Genomic DNA, 15500 nt, shown 5'->3' on the forward strand with positions numbered 1-15500 from the left:
TCACACTCAGCGCGGCGAGATGCTCACACTATGAGAGGCATGTGGGAACTGAGACCGACTGAGGGAACAGCAGAGCCACATCTCCCATCGCACGCTCACTCTGGGGCATACGCTCTTTGAATGGTGGGCGGAATCGCCCACACTATTTAAATTGTTATTTTTCTTTTTTTTTTCTGCCAAGTGCATATAGTTGAATTCGCGTAAGTTAAATGCGCGTACGATGCGACTCCACTGTATATGGGTTTAAGAATTTTACTGCATAAGAATAAAATACACTCTCCCCACTTCCCTGGTACCGCACTTTTACAAGATTGGTGCATGTCAGTTGTTTAGTTACCTTATAAACTCATTCATAGTTTGGACAAATCACCCAGAAGTGCATGGCTACTAGTGTCATTGTCTGAGGAGATGCCTATCCAGCCTTTCCTCATCCACATGCCTGAGTGAGGAATGTTTTCAAAGACCCATGATCTTATTGACTTGAGATTTTCTCATGTCTTCATAAGCTGAGAATTCACCCCACAACTCTGCATAACATCGTGAGAGGCATCTGGGCATCAAATGAGTATCCTGATATTATCAATCTCAACAGTACTAAGATATACATGAAAAAGGACCTCTTACCTGCACTCTGTGGGCTGACCTGCCTTAAACCAGGGCTCTGCATGACGGCACCTCTCACTGGATTCTGAGCTGGTGGTGCAGGAAGGGTAGTATAGACCACTTGGTGGTTAGCAGGAGCTCTAGGTATGGGGAGCCTAGCAGCACCCTGAGTCACTGGACGATGTGTTACATTCACTGTTGTCTGAGCTGGAAAAATAAAAAGGATCACAAATTGGAGTCAAAAGGATTAAAACTGAGATCCCCATTCCAGAATGCAGGCATCTTCGACAACTGATCCATGTGAGCCATGGAAAATAAAAGCAGTCTCTATGAAACGTTACATTAAGTGCATCTACTTTTAAGGGGTTAAGGAGGATATTGAGGAATGTGGTCTGAGCAAAACTGAAGTGTGTGTGTTATATTTTATATAATATAGAAATGTCAAAATATATAAAAATTTTAGATAATCAGAGAAGACAAATATATAATATCCAAGAGATACAGTTCATGGTTAAATAGTAAATTGTTACTTAACGTGGTTCAAATGCCCAAAAAACCCAAACATTTTACTATTACTAAGTCTCCTCTGCCAAAACTAAATAGCATCCTAACCTTAAGGAATAATATAGAAAAGCCTGGGTGGTAAGTGTGCTTTGGCATTATTAGTGAAGAGTGAGCAACAGTGCAGATCTCATTAGAGAGCTCTCATGATTGGATAACATCAGGTCTAATTGGTCTTCAGTCACTCACCCATCAGGGTGGGGCGAAAGAGAGACCTATGTTTCCCTTATACCTTTTTAATTTTTGAAGTCATGCTGCTAACAGAAGAAAGTTCAACCTGGGATGGAGGGACCTCCACAGCAGCTTAGCTACCAGAGCTGCCCAAGAACTAGCAAGGTACTAGGGGTGAGTGGCTGTGCTATTGCAGTCCCTTCAGGAATTCAAACCCCACAGCTGGTGCAGATTCCCAGTGCCTGAACAACCCCCCCTCCCTTGGGCAGCTGGCACCTCAATGGCCCCTCCAGCTCTCCTTGGATAGCCAACAACATTGCTAATAATTTCTAGAAGTGTCCTATCCAGTGGACCATGTTTCTTTATTGGATTGTGAGGACCAATCTTGTCCCACCTGAGGGACAGACTAGATCATCCAATAGGACTTCTCTATCTAGTCTATGATTCCCAGAAGGACGCAGCTTATAGGACAATAGCTTATTCTGCCATCTAGCCCCTTCCACAAGGACTCATTCACCTTTCTCTGCTTAAAACATTTCAATTTCTACAGCTTTGGAAGAACCCAAAGAGGTTAGGAAGGGAAGGAGGAGGATCCTGGGAAATACAGGCCAGTCAGCCTCACTTCAGTCCCTGGAAAAATCATGGAGCAGGTCCTCAAGGAATCAATTCTGAAGCACTTAGAGGAGAGGAAAGTGATCGGGAACAGACAGCATAGATTCACCAAGGGCAAGTCATGCCTGACTAATCTAATTGCCTTCTATGACGAAGATAACTGGCTCTGTGGATGAAGGGAAAGCAGTGGACGTGTTGTTCCTTGACTTTAGCAAAGTTTTTGACACTGTCTCCCACAGTATTCTTGCCAGCAATTTAAAGAAGTATGGGCTGGATGAATGGACTATAAGGTAGATAGAAAGCTGGCTAGATTGTTGGGCTCAACGGGTAGTGATCAATGGCTCCATGCCTAGTTGGCAGCCGGTATCAAGTGGAGTGCCCCAAGGGTCGGTCCTGGGGCCGGTTTTGTTCAATATCTTCATAAATGATCTGGAGGATGGTGTGGATTGCACCCTCAGCAAGTTTGCAGATGACACTAAACTGGGAGGAGAGGTAGATACGCTGGAGGGTAGGGATAGGATACAGAGGGACCTAGACAAATTGGAGGATTGGGCCAAAAGAAATCTGATGAGGTTCAACAAGGACAAGTGCAGAGTCCTGCACTTAGTACGGAAGAATCCCATGCACCGCTACAGACTAGGGACCGAATGGCTCGGCAGCAGTTCTGCAGAGAAGGACCTAGGGGTTACAGTGGACGAGAAGCTGGATATGAGTCAACAGTGTGCCCTTGTTGCCAAGAAGGCCAATGGCATTTTGGGATGTATAAGTAGGGGCATTGCCAGCAGATCGAGGGACGTGATCGTTCCCCTCTATTCGACATTGGTGAGGCCTCATCTGGAGTACTGTGTCCAGTTTTGGGCCCCACACTACAAGAAGGATGTGGAAAAATTGGAAAGAGTCCAGCAGAGGGCAACAAAAATGATTAGGGGACTGGAACACATGAGTTATGATGAGAGGCTGAAGGAACTGGGGATGTTTAGTCTACGGAAGAGAAGAATGAGGGGGGATTTGATAGCTGCTTTCAACTACCTGAAAGGGGGTTCCAAAGAGGATGGATCTAGACTGTTCTCAGTGGTAGCAGATGACAGAACAAGGAGTAATGGTCTCAAGTTGCAGTGGGGGAGATTTAGGTTGGATATTAGGAAAAACTTTTTCACTAGGAGGGTGGTGAAACACTGGAATGCGTTACCTAGGGAGGTGGTGGAATCTCCTTCCTTAGAAGTTTTTAAGGTCAGGCTTGACAAAGCCCTGGCTGGGATGATTTAATTGGGGATCGGCCCTGCTTTGAGCAGGGGGTTAGACTAGATGACCTGCTGAGGTGCCTTCCAACCCTGATATTCTATGATTCTATGGCTGGCACTAAAAAGATAAAAAAACCTGCTGAAAAACAGGGTCAGTATATTCATCTCAAAAAGTTAACACAAAGAGACCAAACAGCACCGGGTTTCAGAAGCCACTCGCCACATTCACAGAACTATATAAAATGAAGTTACCTGTAGGTAGTACGTGTATGGTGGTCTGGGAAGGCCCACTTGTTGGCACACCTGTCTGCTGCAGAGGAGTCGCCTGTAAAGGCTGCAGTGGGCGAGCCAAGGGCTGGGAGGATAGACCCATTCCAGACACGCCCGACTGATTCTGCTTCTTGGCATCTGCTTCAAAAACAGAATGAAAAATTGTAGACAATAGAAAATAGGGATTGAAAAGGCCTGTTGGGTCATCCAGTCCCTTCCCCTGCCACTCCCAAACCAATGTTGTCCCATAGCATGCTTGCTAGTGTTGTGGTTCTTCCACCTTTTCATTCTACAGACCAACATATAAAAGATGCTCTAAAGGACCCATCTTCCATCAGCCCAATCTCTGTTTTTTTACATTTCATTCTGCCATTCTCAGGAAAGACTGGGCAGACCACTGTGATTCAGGGACCAAAGTTCATGAAACACTGTGCTAAAGCCATATCTCTTCTAGTTTTAAATGGCTCAAGCAACAAGCCTTCAACTACTTCCTTTGAAGACTACTCCATGAACTAACAATGATTATTAGGCCTTATTTTTTATGTTTAGTATAGGCACTGTTTTTCTTAATTTCATCCCTTTATCCATAGGAATAATGCTGCGCACCTCCTTAAGTAATTCTTGTTCTTCTTTGATGTTTGCACCTAATATTTGCAGACACGTATGTTCTCTCCCCAACTTACTCAGCACTTAGGGTATATCTACAGTACACTGGCACAGCTATGGCTGTAGGTCAGTGGCACTGACCTACAGCACTCAGGGCACAACATTTTTCACAGTCGTGAATGACGTAGGTAGGTCAATCTAATTTTTAAGTGTAGACCAGGCCTTAGTTTTGTTTTCTGTTTGTAAGTCAACTCCTCCAGCCCACAATTAATTGCTGTTGCTCTTCTCTGAATTCCATCCAATTTGCTTATCAGAATGATTTTTCTTGCACTGAGAAGCTGCTTACGTTGCTCTACTGCATTGACAGGTGGATCTGTATATGCAGCCTTAGCAATGGCTTGTGAGAACTTGAAATTATTTTCAAGTTAGGCTGAGAAATACTCTTAAGTGCTTTATGAAAAGCAAGATTAATCACATTTCTACTGCATTCCTTTGTCCACAAGCAGGTTAACAAGGAAGTGGCAAGACATCTCTACCTAGATGCTTCAGATGCTGTAAAGGGAAAAAACACCAGGAAAACAAAAAAGCAGAATCAGTAGAGATAAAAAGCCACACAAACAAGCACACCGAGGAAAGTCTCGATGGGGCTCACTCAAAAGACCTGGGATGACAAGTGGACTCCTAGCAGCCACTAATTCAGTTCAACAGCACACAGAGAATCCGTTTGAAGATATTAAGTAGCAGAAAACAAAAATCAGTACTAGGCTCTTGATAAAGTGCCAGTATGCAGTGGTGATATGAAAGCAGAATATACTTTTGAAAGCCACAGTGGGCTTCACTAACTCTATTAAAAGGCACTAAGAAGAGTTTGTTCCACACTTCAGGCTTGATGAAGACAGCACAAAACCTCCCTTCTGGTGAAAATGTTTCCACTGTTCACTCAGTGCAACTTTTAGGTCTTTATCAAGTGGCTTCAATCATACTTGACAGCTAATCTGACAGTAGGAAAACCCAAAAAACCCTTTGTCCAGCTGTGTAGATGTTCAAGGTCTTTTGTCACAAGATTGTCTGTGGTTCACTCACTGTGAATAATCTTCAACCTTTAAAACTCTCAATATCAAATTTAAATCTTTAACAGTGCTGGGTTATGATCTACAAATCCAATTGACCTGTGGATTATGTATCCTGGCAAGATTACACCAGTGTCAAGCTGTCTGGAGTGGCTCATGAAGGTGGGTGCCAACCTCAGGGCAGACTGTTACAAACCAGGGAACAAACCCCAAATTAGTTGTGTGTTCTATAATTAAATTTCACCAACCAAGTATCAAGTGTGAGCTCCTCAAGCTCTATATAACAGCCTTAAAGTGGAGTCATAGACCGTCCCCTTGGGACTCCTGTCTATCTTGCCGCCCAGGAGGGTCTGCCTTTCTGATAGATGGTCCTTTACACCAAAAATCACAACCATATTCAGGCTCCCAAATGACCAGTCACTTATCCCAGGTCAATTGCACCTCAGATCATACACCAAAGACAACACTTGTAGCCAATCCTGTAACAAACTAACAAAAGATTAATTAAGAAAAGGAACAGTTATTTAGTCTCTAAGGTGCCACAGGTACTCCTTTTCTTTTTAAGGTTAAAGCAGGTAAACATACAAACACAAATGAGTTACAGTCTTAGGGTCCAAAAAGTAATAGAAACTGCTGCAATGTGCAAGCTCTTTCATTTAAGGCTAACTCTAGCTAAACTAAGAAGCTTGGGGATCCCTTGCTTATACTTAGAAATATTGTCCTCTCTAAATTCCAAGCAGCATAGTGATGACAATTTCTTGACAGGGATTTTTATTCCCTTCCCCCAGAGTTCAAGCTGCGATGGGACAAGAATTTGTGCACATCCCCTTTCTCATGAGTGTGGGGAAATCAATCAAGTCTTTTGTCCACTGATGTTCCACAATGGGTTCTCTGGTGTCTACAGGTCTTTTTTTGTTGGGCAGGAGAGGACACCTCTTGTGGTAAACTAATATTTCACTTGGTAATGCTTCTCTCCTGACTTTTGGGATGTCCACTTTCATAACAAACACTTTTACAGTTACAGAGAAAACACTTAAATATTACCTTATAATATGGGATACAGACATAATATGTGAAATTAATGCATGCAGAAACTGACAAGAATTTCATAAAGTTCAAATACAAAACACATCTCTCTAAATCTAATACTTATTTTAACAATACTAATACACAGGTGAGAGACTGGTTTCCAGCTATGCATTTGTCAGTGTTGAGTGAAGCCTATGGGCTTTGGCATGAGCTGGCACCTGGTCTGTCAGCATCACACCCTTTAAAAAAAAATTTAAAAAATCATATTCTGGTCTTGACACTGTAACACCATTAACAAATGGTTTTAAGTCTTCCGAGGCATTGTTGTTTTCCTGCAATCAGACTAGCTGCTGTATTTAATTGAAGCCACTTGATAAAGACATAAAAAGTTACATAGCATGAATATAGAAGCATTTTCAAAATAGGAGAGGTTTCATCCTGTCTTTATTAACTAGGAGAGAGCTTGTGAATAATTCCTACCTTTATTATTTTGTGCCGGCAAATAAACTTTCTCCTAATTCAAAAAGCCATTTGCCTCTCTCCAGAGAGTACCAATTGTAATGCATATACCGGTTCACTATGAAAATGATACAAACCTACCAGCAGCTTTTATTTTCAGGGCAGTGATTCAGAGGTAATGAATTTGAATGACGTGAATGCATTCAAATTAGTAACCTAGAGATGAAAGGCTTCAGATCCCTTTACTAAGAATCAAAATCATTTTAAGATAGTCTTACCTAGCAAGAACAATTCCTGGAGGATATAATATTACTATGACCTAGTGCGCCACCGGAATCGTAGGATTTTAAAAATTTATTTATTTTAAAAAAAACCAAAAAACTCTTACAGATTTTTTCAGTCTCACTTCATTATAATTCGAAAAAAGATTTCCTGGGGTTACTGGATAGATTCATCTGGACAAATTTACACTGATTTGTAAAAGTTGTAGCTGCAATATCAATCTACAAAAAAATCCCCTTCAATATTCAGGCAGAGCTGGGTGCACTAGAATTAAATTACCGTGTTTATGGACAAAAATAGTTACTGTGCACTGGAGTTAAAATATTAAAACTAAAATATTAAAATTCAATTTAAAATATTAAAAACTGGTGGATTTTGTGGCTGCAGTGCATTGAGTTAAATAGCTTACAACCATTTTTAAAGAAAAGGCTCAAATTCAAAAACAACTGTTACAGTACTTTTCTGATTCCAGCATGTGTGTCAAATTCACTGAAGTAGAAAAATGTTTAGCCTTGGCATGACATAACATAACTGAAGCAGAGCGTGCTGTATCCTAAGCAGCCTCATGTATCACTGACAAAAATCAAGAGCTCAGTCAAATTCCAGAATGTTCATTGTTGGAAATTATATATGAAGTTGAAAAAACAGCAGTTGATTTTCAGATACCAGTCTTAGCTAAATTAAATGCTGGTGTAGCTTGTTTTCCACATATGAACTGATGCAATTACACATGGAAGAGACTAACAGAGAAGAAATATGAAAATGCAGAGAGGCTAGTCTCACAAGGCCATTTTTCTGAAAACAGTCACCTTTTTAAATTATTGGAGTTCCCCTTAATCCCTTACTGCTGCCAGTTTCACTGCATTCTTTATTTGCAGCAGATGTCCCAACAGAGAACAAAAATGACTGGAAATTCAATTTCCATTTAAAATACGTGAATGACTTACAGTCTACATAGAGGATATTTTGTGTGGAAACATGCTGTATTTTAATTGCAGTTCTTGGAGCACGTAAAGGCTCCGTGAGGAAGATGAAGGACAAAGGGGAAGACTAGTAGAGAAATATGTTTGAAATCCACCTCACCATGCTAAATTTTAGTTCCAACACAGAAGCTGTAGTGACTGACTAGCAGGCCTGTGCACTGAGAGTGAATGCTATACAACATTATAACCTTTGTTTTTCAGAGGGAGGTTCCTGTTGGAAAAGTGAGAGCTATCAGAAGGAACCTTTGCCTTCCCTAAGAGTGTAAGTGTTCAGTCAGGAATTGTATAAAATGTTCTCTCAGGGGATTTGGTAGAAAGGAAGGGGAGACAGAAAAACACCACCACAGAACAAAACACAAACCCGCACAATTGGAGAAAACTCACCAGAGCACCAAGAACCTATGTAAAATAATCTAATAGTAATTCTGTAGACAAATCATAAACAGCTAAAATCAGAGCTAGAGGATTCTCCGGACAGCTGGTAAAAAGACCTGAGTGCCTATGTTACATCTTTTACTGCTCCTAACATTGGTGATGAATTATAGATATGACGTTTTCTAGTGTAGACACAAAGAGCTGAAGTTGCATGACCTTCTTAGTTATGTCTCCTGTACTATCCTACCAGTTGAGTAGGGGAGGGAGGGGGAGTTCTTGGTTTTTTTGTAACATTACACTGCTATTTTACTGAAGTAAAGGCTACTATATTGTTGCAAGACCTTCTACAAATGGGGAAGAAAATTAATACTGAGATCAGGTGAAGGCATCATGAGTATCTCTCAAAAAGAAAAGGAGTACTTGTGGCACCTTAGAGACTAACATTTATTTAAGCATAAGCTTTTGTGAGCTACAGCTCACTTCATCGGATGCATTCAGTATTTTTGTGGAACTTCTTTGGTACAGCACTAATACAGACTATCTTGAGACTTTTCAGGGACTAGATTTAAGGGAGCAATGCAATACACTGGAATTGTAAGGCTAAAATTAGTTAAAAGGATAATTCTAACTTGCTTAAGTATCTGGTTTACAGTAGGTAGGAAGGTAATGCAAAAACTTTAAATCCACTTATCAATTAGAAATTCCCATTGTTCCTTTGGAAAGCTGTGAAAATATAATTGTTTCTTTGGAACATCCTTCTCAAATTGGTAGGATGAAATACTAATGCTAGCCCAGTTTTCCTCACAGCTAAATGGATCTCTTCTGACTTACCTTGGGAAGAGCCATCATCTTCATCATCCAGGGTGAGATCAATGACACCTCCTGAATCACTGCCTGTGACCTTCCCACTCTGAAAGACAAAACTCCTGCATTTTGCAAAGGCAACTCCATGGAACACAGCAGATAAAGAGGTCTTGACTGAAAACTGAGTAAAAAGGGGCTCAGAGCTGAAGCATGGTGACTGGAGAGGCACTGGTAATATTAGGGGAAGGAGGAAATTTGAGAGGACATTCACAGTGGTTGAGAAGGAGCTGAAAACAGAATGAATGGTAACACCAATATTTTACAATTTTGTAAGATGTAGTAAGAGATATTGTAGAGTACTTCTATTTTATAAATAAATTATTATTAATTATTATAAGCCACCTTCCATTCAAGAATCTCAATGTTTTAAGCCAAAATACCCAGCAGGCTGTGCTTTCCTCAGTCACTCTATGAAACATCAGTGTTGCTACAAGGAAACAAAAGCAGCAGCAGAGTGGCCACTAGAGAAATGCATTAACCACCTTGAAATTAACAGTCCAGATTATATGCCCATTATGAAACTGACTTCATACTGAAAAAGTAAACACAAAAACCACTTGGGCACCTATACATTTACTGGGCATATCAACACTGACAATTAAAAATTTCCAATTGTGTCCAGCCTTCTGAAGCCATTTCATTAATGTAATTATAGCCATAGGTTATGTTGAAGTAACACACAGATTAAGCCATTTGGAAGCACTCTTTTGAAGCTGATGAACAAAGGCAGCGTTTACATCTTCATGAGGACTCAATGTTGTAACAAACTAAAACATTACGAGCCAGAGAGATTTTCCTTAGAAATAAACTGGGTTTCTGCTAAGAAGCATTCAACAAAATCTGGTTCCATGTTATTCTTTCAGCTATTCAGACTTGCTAGGCAGTCTACCCTCCACCCATGCACTTTCTTGAGATAAGAAAGGGATGGGGGGAAGGGAAGAATGTATATTCAGGGTCTCTGCACACATTCTCTGGAGAAAGTATCCATGATGTGAACTCCTGGTTTCTTAATCCTGCTGCAAAATTTGGGAACTTTCTTGTTAGTGTGGGTGGCGAACAGATGCATTGCTAGAGTCCACCATTGGCTGCAGATTCAGCAACCTTAGTGACTCCCAAACTCCCTGGGATAAAAAAAATGGGCTGAGAGTAAATGTAACAATTGATCCCAGGGAAGAATAAATGTGAAGAAATGGTATAGAATAGGGTCTCATCCATGGGCCAGTTCAAATGCCAATATCAGTCCTACAAAATGAAAGATGTGTGGTGCTGTCAAATGACTGTGGATCTGAAGAGCCATGACATTAGAAGTTATCTCTATGAATTCTCAGTTGGGCAAACCATCCCTTCCACTGAGACACTGAGGGGGAAAAGGATGGTGTCAGAGCATTTTTTCTGTGTATTATTAATCACAAGTGATGGAGTCACCAAACATGGGGACATTTGAATCTAGAGTGGCTGATATTGATGATCTCTTCAGTAAGTCATCCAAACAGGGAAATCACTTGGGTTTTGCTGTCCCTGATGGCTGCTGCTGCCAGTGCTAAGGATCTTTATGAATATCCTACATGAGGCAAGACCAAAGTTGAGGGAGGTTTTATTGAAAAAGGCTCTGTTTGAGGGCAAAATGAGATAACTCTGATGGGATTCTAGATTTAGTATGATTCTTTTCAATTTGACACAAGAAATTCTCTTGCTCTGTTATAACTATGCTAGACAGAATAGTTTCCATCTTGAATTTTCTGTACTGGATGAACTGATTAGGCAAGTTGAGATCTTAGACAAGGTAATTTCCCTCTGACTGCATGGTTAGTATTAAGCAGACAGAAGATTTCCTTTTTCATGCTGAGGAAATGGGTAGGTGGCTTTGTCTACAAGATAATGTATGATTTCTGCGATAGCATTTCTTTTCTGGGAAGAAGAAAGAAGAGACTCAGTGAGGAGGAGGAGGAAGAAAAATCTAATGCTTAGCCATTTTTTAGTTTTCAGACTCAGTCTGAAGTGATTTCCTTCCACTCCTTCTGCCACAAGGAAATACAGATTCCGCAGAGGAAGGAGAGAAACTTAACTCAGAAGTGGTCTTTGAGGCCTGCCTAACTTGTGTCAGTCAGTTAACAGGGCTGCAAGTTCTATTTAGCTTGGAAGTTGACTTTAGGAAATCTAGAAGGTCAAAATCTGGAAAAAAAAAAAATCTAACTGGGGACTCACAAAAGGACAAGCAAGTCCTAAATGAATTAGCCAATGAAGTCTCAGGTTTTTTTTTTTTTTTTTTTGCTTGTAAGAAGGGAACAATGCCTTAGGATCAGCCATGTCTTCCAAGGTCTTGTACAGGCAATCTCCCCAAAAGGAAAGGCCTATACGGCGGAGTGTAGATGCAAGACTGCTTGTCCTTAACCAGAACTAGTGACGAACTCAATGGTGCCTGCCATTGCCAGGGCTTTAACTGAGTCTTTCAAGAATTACATACAAATTAATTGGCAAGCAGAATGAGATCTAGCTTAACTTCCTACAAATGTGGCACTGAGCTCTTGAATCTAGAGAAGAGAACACAGTAACAGGAAGCCCTGGAAATCAGACATTTAAGTATCAATTCATACTGTTTTCTGAAGGTGGATTGAAATTTTCTGTCCCCAGAGTCCAAGGGAGAAATATTAATCTCTAATGAAAAGAGGGTATTTTTCCACAGATTGAGTGGCTCCCTAGCCAATCCTTGGAAAGAGTGGTCACTTGTTCCCAGTGTTGGAGAGGGTGAGGGAGACTGTAGAGCTTGCCATAGACCTATGGGCTAGAAGACATAAGAACTCTGATTACATCAGACCTCTGCCTATCACGATCAAGTTACATAAATTCATAGATTCCAAGGCTGGAAAGGTCCACTGTGATCATCTAGTCTGACCTTCTGTATAACACAGGCCACCAAATTTCCTCAAAATAATTCCTAGAGCATATCTAAGGAATCTAAGTTCTTCGGGAAGGGAAGATCTTATCTGAGTTTCCTGAGAGAAATATTTCTTACTACCTGTTCCCTACTATTTGAAAATCCAGTTCCACCCATTTCAACTGAAGACTATGCTTTGAAAAGGGACTGAGAGAAATAGCCTCTGCTACTCCTCCTGTAAGTAGTGTGGGAAAGGAAACAGCTCACTGTGATATGTGGCAAGTCACAGCACAGTGTAGGATTTTTGCCTGTTGGCCTGGCTGAATGCTCCACCAGAAGCCAAAAGCAGCTGCCTGAAATGGAAGCTGACATGAACAGAATAAAGAACAGGAGATGGTGTGTAGAGGTAATGGAGCTGGGTAAGGAGCAAAGCACTCTTGGAAACTCGTGACTAGTCCTCATTTTGCCTAGCAAATCTGAACAATAGAAGGAAATCTATGGTCCAGTCTTCCAAGTGAACAGGAGCAAAAACAAAATGCTTAATTTTTTTTAAAGGCATATGATTCTAGAGATCATTCTGTACCTAAGAACATGCAATAGATCTGCTTGTTTCTATTCCCTCTCAGAACCAGGCTCTCACTTTTCAGCTGCAACATAAAGGTTGCCCTAACTCAGTGGAGGTTTGGTTGTCTGTAATAGTGGGGGATGAGACTGATAGCTGCCTTAAGGGTGGACAGCAAAGCTTTTTAAATTTTCCTATCTGCTATGTTAATGTATATATGTTTAATGTATACACTTTTTAAAAAAACCAACTTGCTTCTGTCTTTTGTTTCTTCTAGAAGTTTGCCCTTTGTAGCCTGTGTAACTCTGTGTTTTATGAAACAATGACATCACAAACCCTATGGGCATGTTAACCATGGACTAATCTGAGCTCTTCCTAATGCAAGAGTTTTTTCTCCTCCCACATGCTAGAAGGCTGCAATTAAACAGTGTGACAAAGTTCCTGCTCTACCTTGGTGGGTCTTGAGCTTATTGGCGGATTTGCTCGCCTTGGAGCTTCCCAGCAGCCCTCAGCTTGGCCGTTTTTCTGAATTCACAGTCCAGGTCAACGACTCCTGTGTCTGACCAGGAGTTGGGAGGATTTGGGGGGAACACGGGCCTGCCCCTCTACTCCGGGTTCCAGCCCAGGGCCCTGTGGAATGCAGCTGTCTAGAGTGCCTCCTAGAACAGCTGTGCGACAGCTACAACTCCCTGGGCTACTTCCCCATGGCCTCCTCCCAACACCTTTTTTATCCTCACCATAGGACCTTTCTCCTGGTGTCTGATAATGCTTGAACACCTCATTCCTCCAACAGTCCGCGTTCTCACTCTCAGCTCCTAGTGCCTCTTGCTCCCAGCTCCTCACACGCACACCACAAACTGAAGTGATCTCCTCTTTAAAACCCAGGTGCCCTGATTAGCGTGCCTTAATTGATTCTAGCAGCTTCTTGATTGGCTGCAGGTGTTCTAATCAGCTTGTCTTAACTGTCTCCAGAAGGTTTCTGATTGTTCTGGAACCTTCCCTGTTACCTTACCCAGGGAAAAGGGACCTACTTAGCCTGGGGCTAATATATCTGCCTTCTATTATTCTCCTATAGCCATCTAGCCCGACCCTGTCACAACAGTTTTAACCTAAACAATTAACTTTCACCAAGACACTGTAGAAATGTTTAAGTGATGAATGCAACAGAGAGGGGACTCTTACTTACATGTGCTTGGCACACAAAGAGCAGTGCTGTCAGAAAATAAAGCTTAAGTCTCTCTTGGGTTTTTATGATGAGGGGTTTATAGCCACTATTTCTGAATTTTAAAAATCATTAAAATAAGGACTTTGACACAGATAAATAAAACGGATATGGATGGCTATGGATCATTGAGTCTCAGGCAAAAAAGTGAACAAACTTTAAAAACCTTGGAGGTCATGTTTAAACAGCAACTGGTCACAAGACTCTGCTAGATCCTATCTCCTGAATCCTTCTGTAAAAGCAGCACTGATGTTTATAAACCTTTATACCAAAAAAGCAGAAATTTTACTACTAAAAATTCCATTTGCTACAATATTCCTTAATATTCTCTTTATTTGGCATATTTTTTACGTTTGTTTTTGTATGGTTAAACTGGTAATTCCACATCATGAGAATTTTGTATGTTTAACTTCTAGTGGTCATATTTTATATTTATTTATGCAACAGTGCCTCTTCTGTAGAGGGTGAAATAAAATTAACTTCATTTTTGTTTATTATTGTGGTTGTTTTCATACCAACACCATTAAAGCTTATGCCAGAGTTTCTTTTTAAAAGGAATCCTTTCCCAGTAATTTATAAGCTTAACTGTAAAAAAGTACTCTGTTCTGAAACTTTATGTCAAAGGTTACATCTTGAATATTAATACAATTACAGGATTGTAATAAGAAATTAATTTATGGTTTCTGTATGGTTTATAAACTACCTTTTTGTGCTCCTATTAATGTGTTCATGTTTGTTTTTCAAATTGGTCTGGTAAATTTCACTTTCCAAGTAAGCCATTTCATGGCAAAGTGAAGCTTTCCAGACTAGCAAATTTCACTTTCAAGTCTGCTGTGCAGCCAGCCCAACAAGATTAACAACACAGGCACAAGAGGAGTGTCAGTAAACAAGAGAGAGAGGACAGAAGAGACAAGGAAGAGTGAAGGGTGAGGGAAGAATAAACAGGCAACAGATGGGTAAGAGGGGGAAAGTAAAGGAGGAAGAAAAACCAACAAGAGAGGAAAAAGAGGCAATAGACCAGAACGGGGTGCAGCCATCTCCACCAATCCTAGAAGCAATATGCAAGTGCTTGACAACGCCACTTCATGTCTCATTTAGTGTTGTTTATTCTACCTGAAATACATGGCCAATAGGCACTGCTTTCATCTCTGATCCAAGTCTCTCCTAAAAAACTCATTTCTTAAGCAGTGAAAAGTTAATCAAGACTCCAGTACCTTCTTATATCGGTAAGCTGGTAGGCACAACCACAACACTGTAAAAATAATCTCTACCACGGCTCTTCTGCTCAATTTGCTTGCCATGAGTAGCAAGTAGATCAAAATAGTGAGGGAGAAGAGTGTATTGGCAATAAACAGCTCTTCCACACTACTAGCAAGTTCAGGGATGTGAAAGAGGAAAGACATGTGCAGGACTGGAGGAGGGGAAGCAAAGCAGGTGACAAAGTATAAATCTCCTTCAAAACAGTGACTGAGACTGTGAAATTCTATTTTTTGTGGGGTTTAATTCAAATCCTAATTTAAAAAATAGTTTGAACATATATTACTTTCTGCAGTGTTTAGAAAACCACATAATGAAAATCATGTCTAAAATGTATTTTAATTTGGGGGGGAGGGGTAAGGAGGTGTTTATATTTAAACTTGGCATTCCTGAGTCTTCTACTGGTTGCAGCCATCTTACTGAAAAGTGATCTGACACACTGGCTTGACTAAGTCTGT

The 15500-nt window shown here is 40.8% G+C and overlaps 1 protein-coding gene across 3 annotated transcripts in view; it reads right to left on the reverse strand.

Annotated features, from left to right (window-relative positions):
- The window catches only part of ATF7IP (activating transcription factor 7 interacting protein), a 168280-nt gene that overhangs the window by 28041 nt on the left and 124739 nt on the right, over positions 1 to 15500 (reverse strand). For 2 of the 3 annotated variants that reach the window (XM_074941760.1, XM_074941762.1), the window contains exons 10-12: positions 9094 to 9172; positions 3441 to 3599; positions 625 to 810 (exon numbers count right to left, since the gene is read on the reverse strand). In XM_074941760.1, the coding sequence (XP_074797861.1) occupies positions 625 to 810; positions 3441 to 3599; positions 9094 to 9172 (424 nt within the window). The remainder of the gene's footprint in view (positions 1 to 624; positions 811 to 3440; positions 3600 to 9093; positions 9173 to 15500) is intronic. The other variant, XM_074941761.1, reaches the window with a different exon arrangement.

The sequence above is a fragment of the Natator depressus genome, chromosome 1 (assembly GCF_965152275.1).
Source record: "Natator depressus isolate rNatDep1 chromosome 1, rNatDep2.hap1, whole genome shotgun sequence".
In the NCBI taxonomy this organism is placed as follows: Eukaryota; Metazoa; Chordata; order Testudines; family Cheloniidae; genus Natator; species Natator depressus.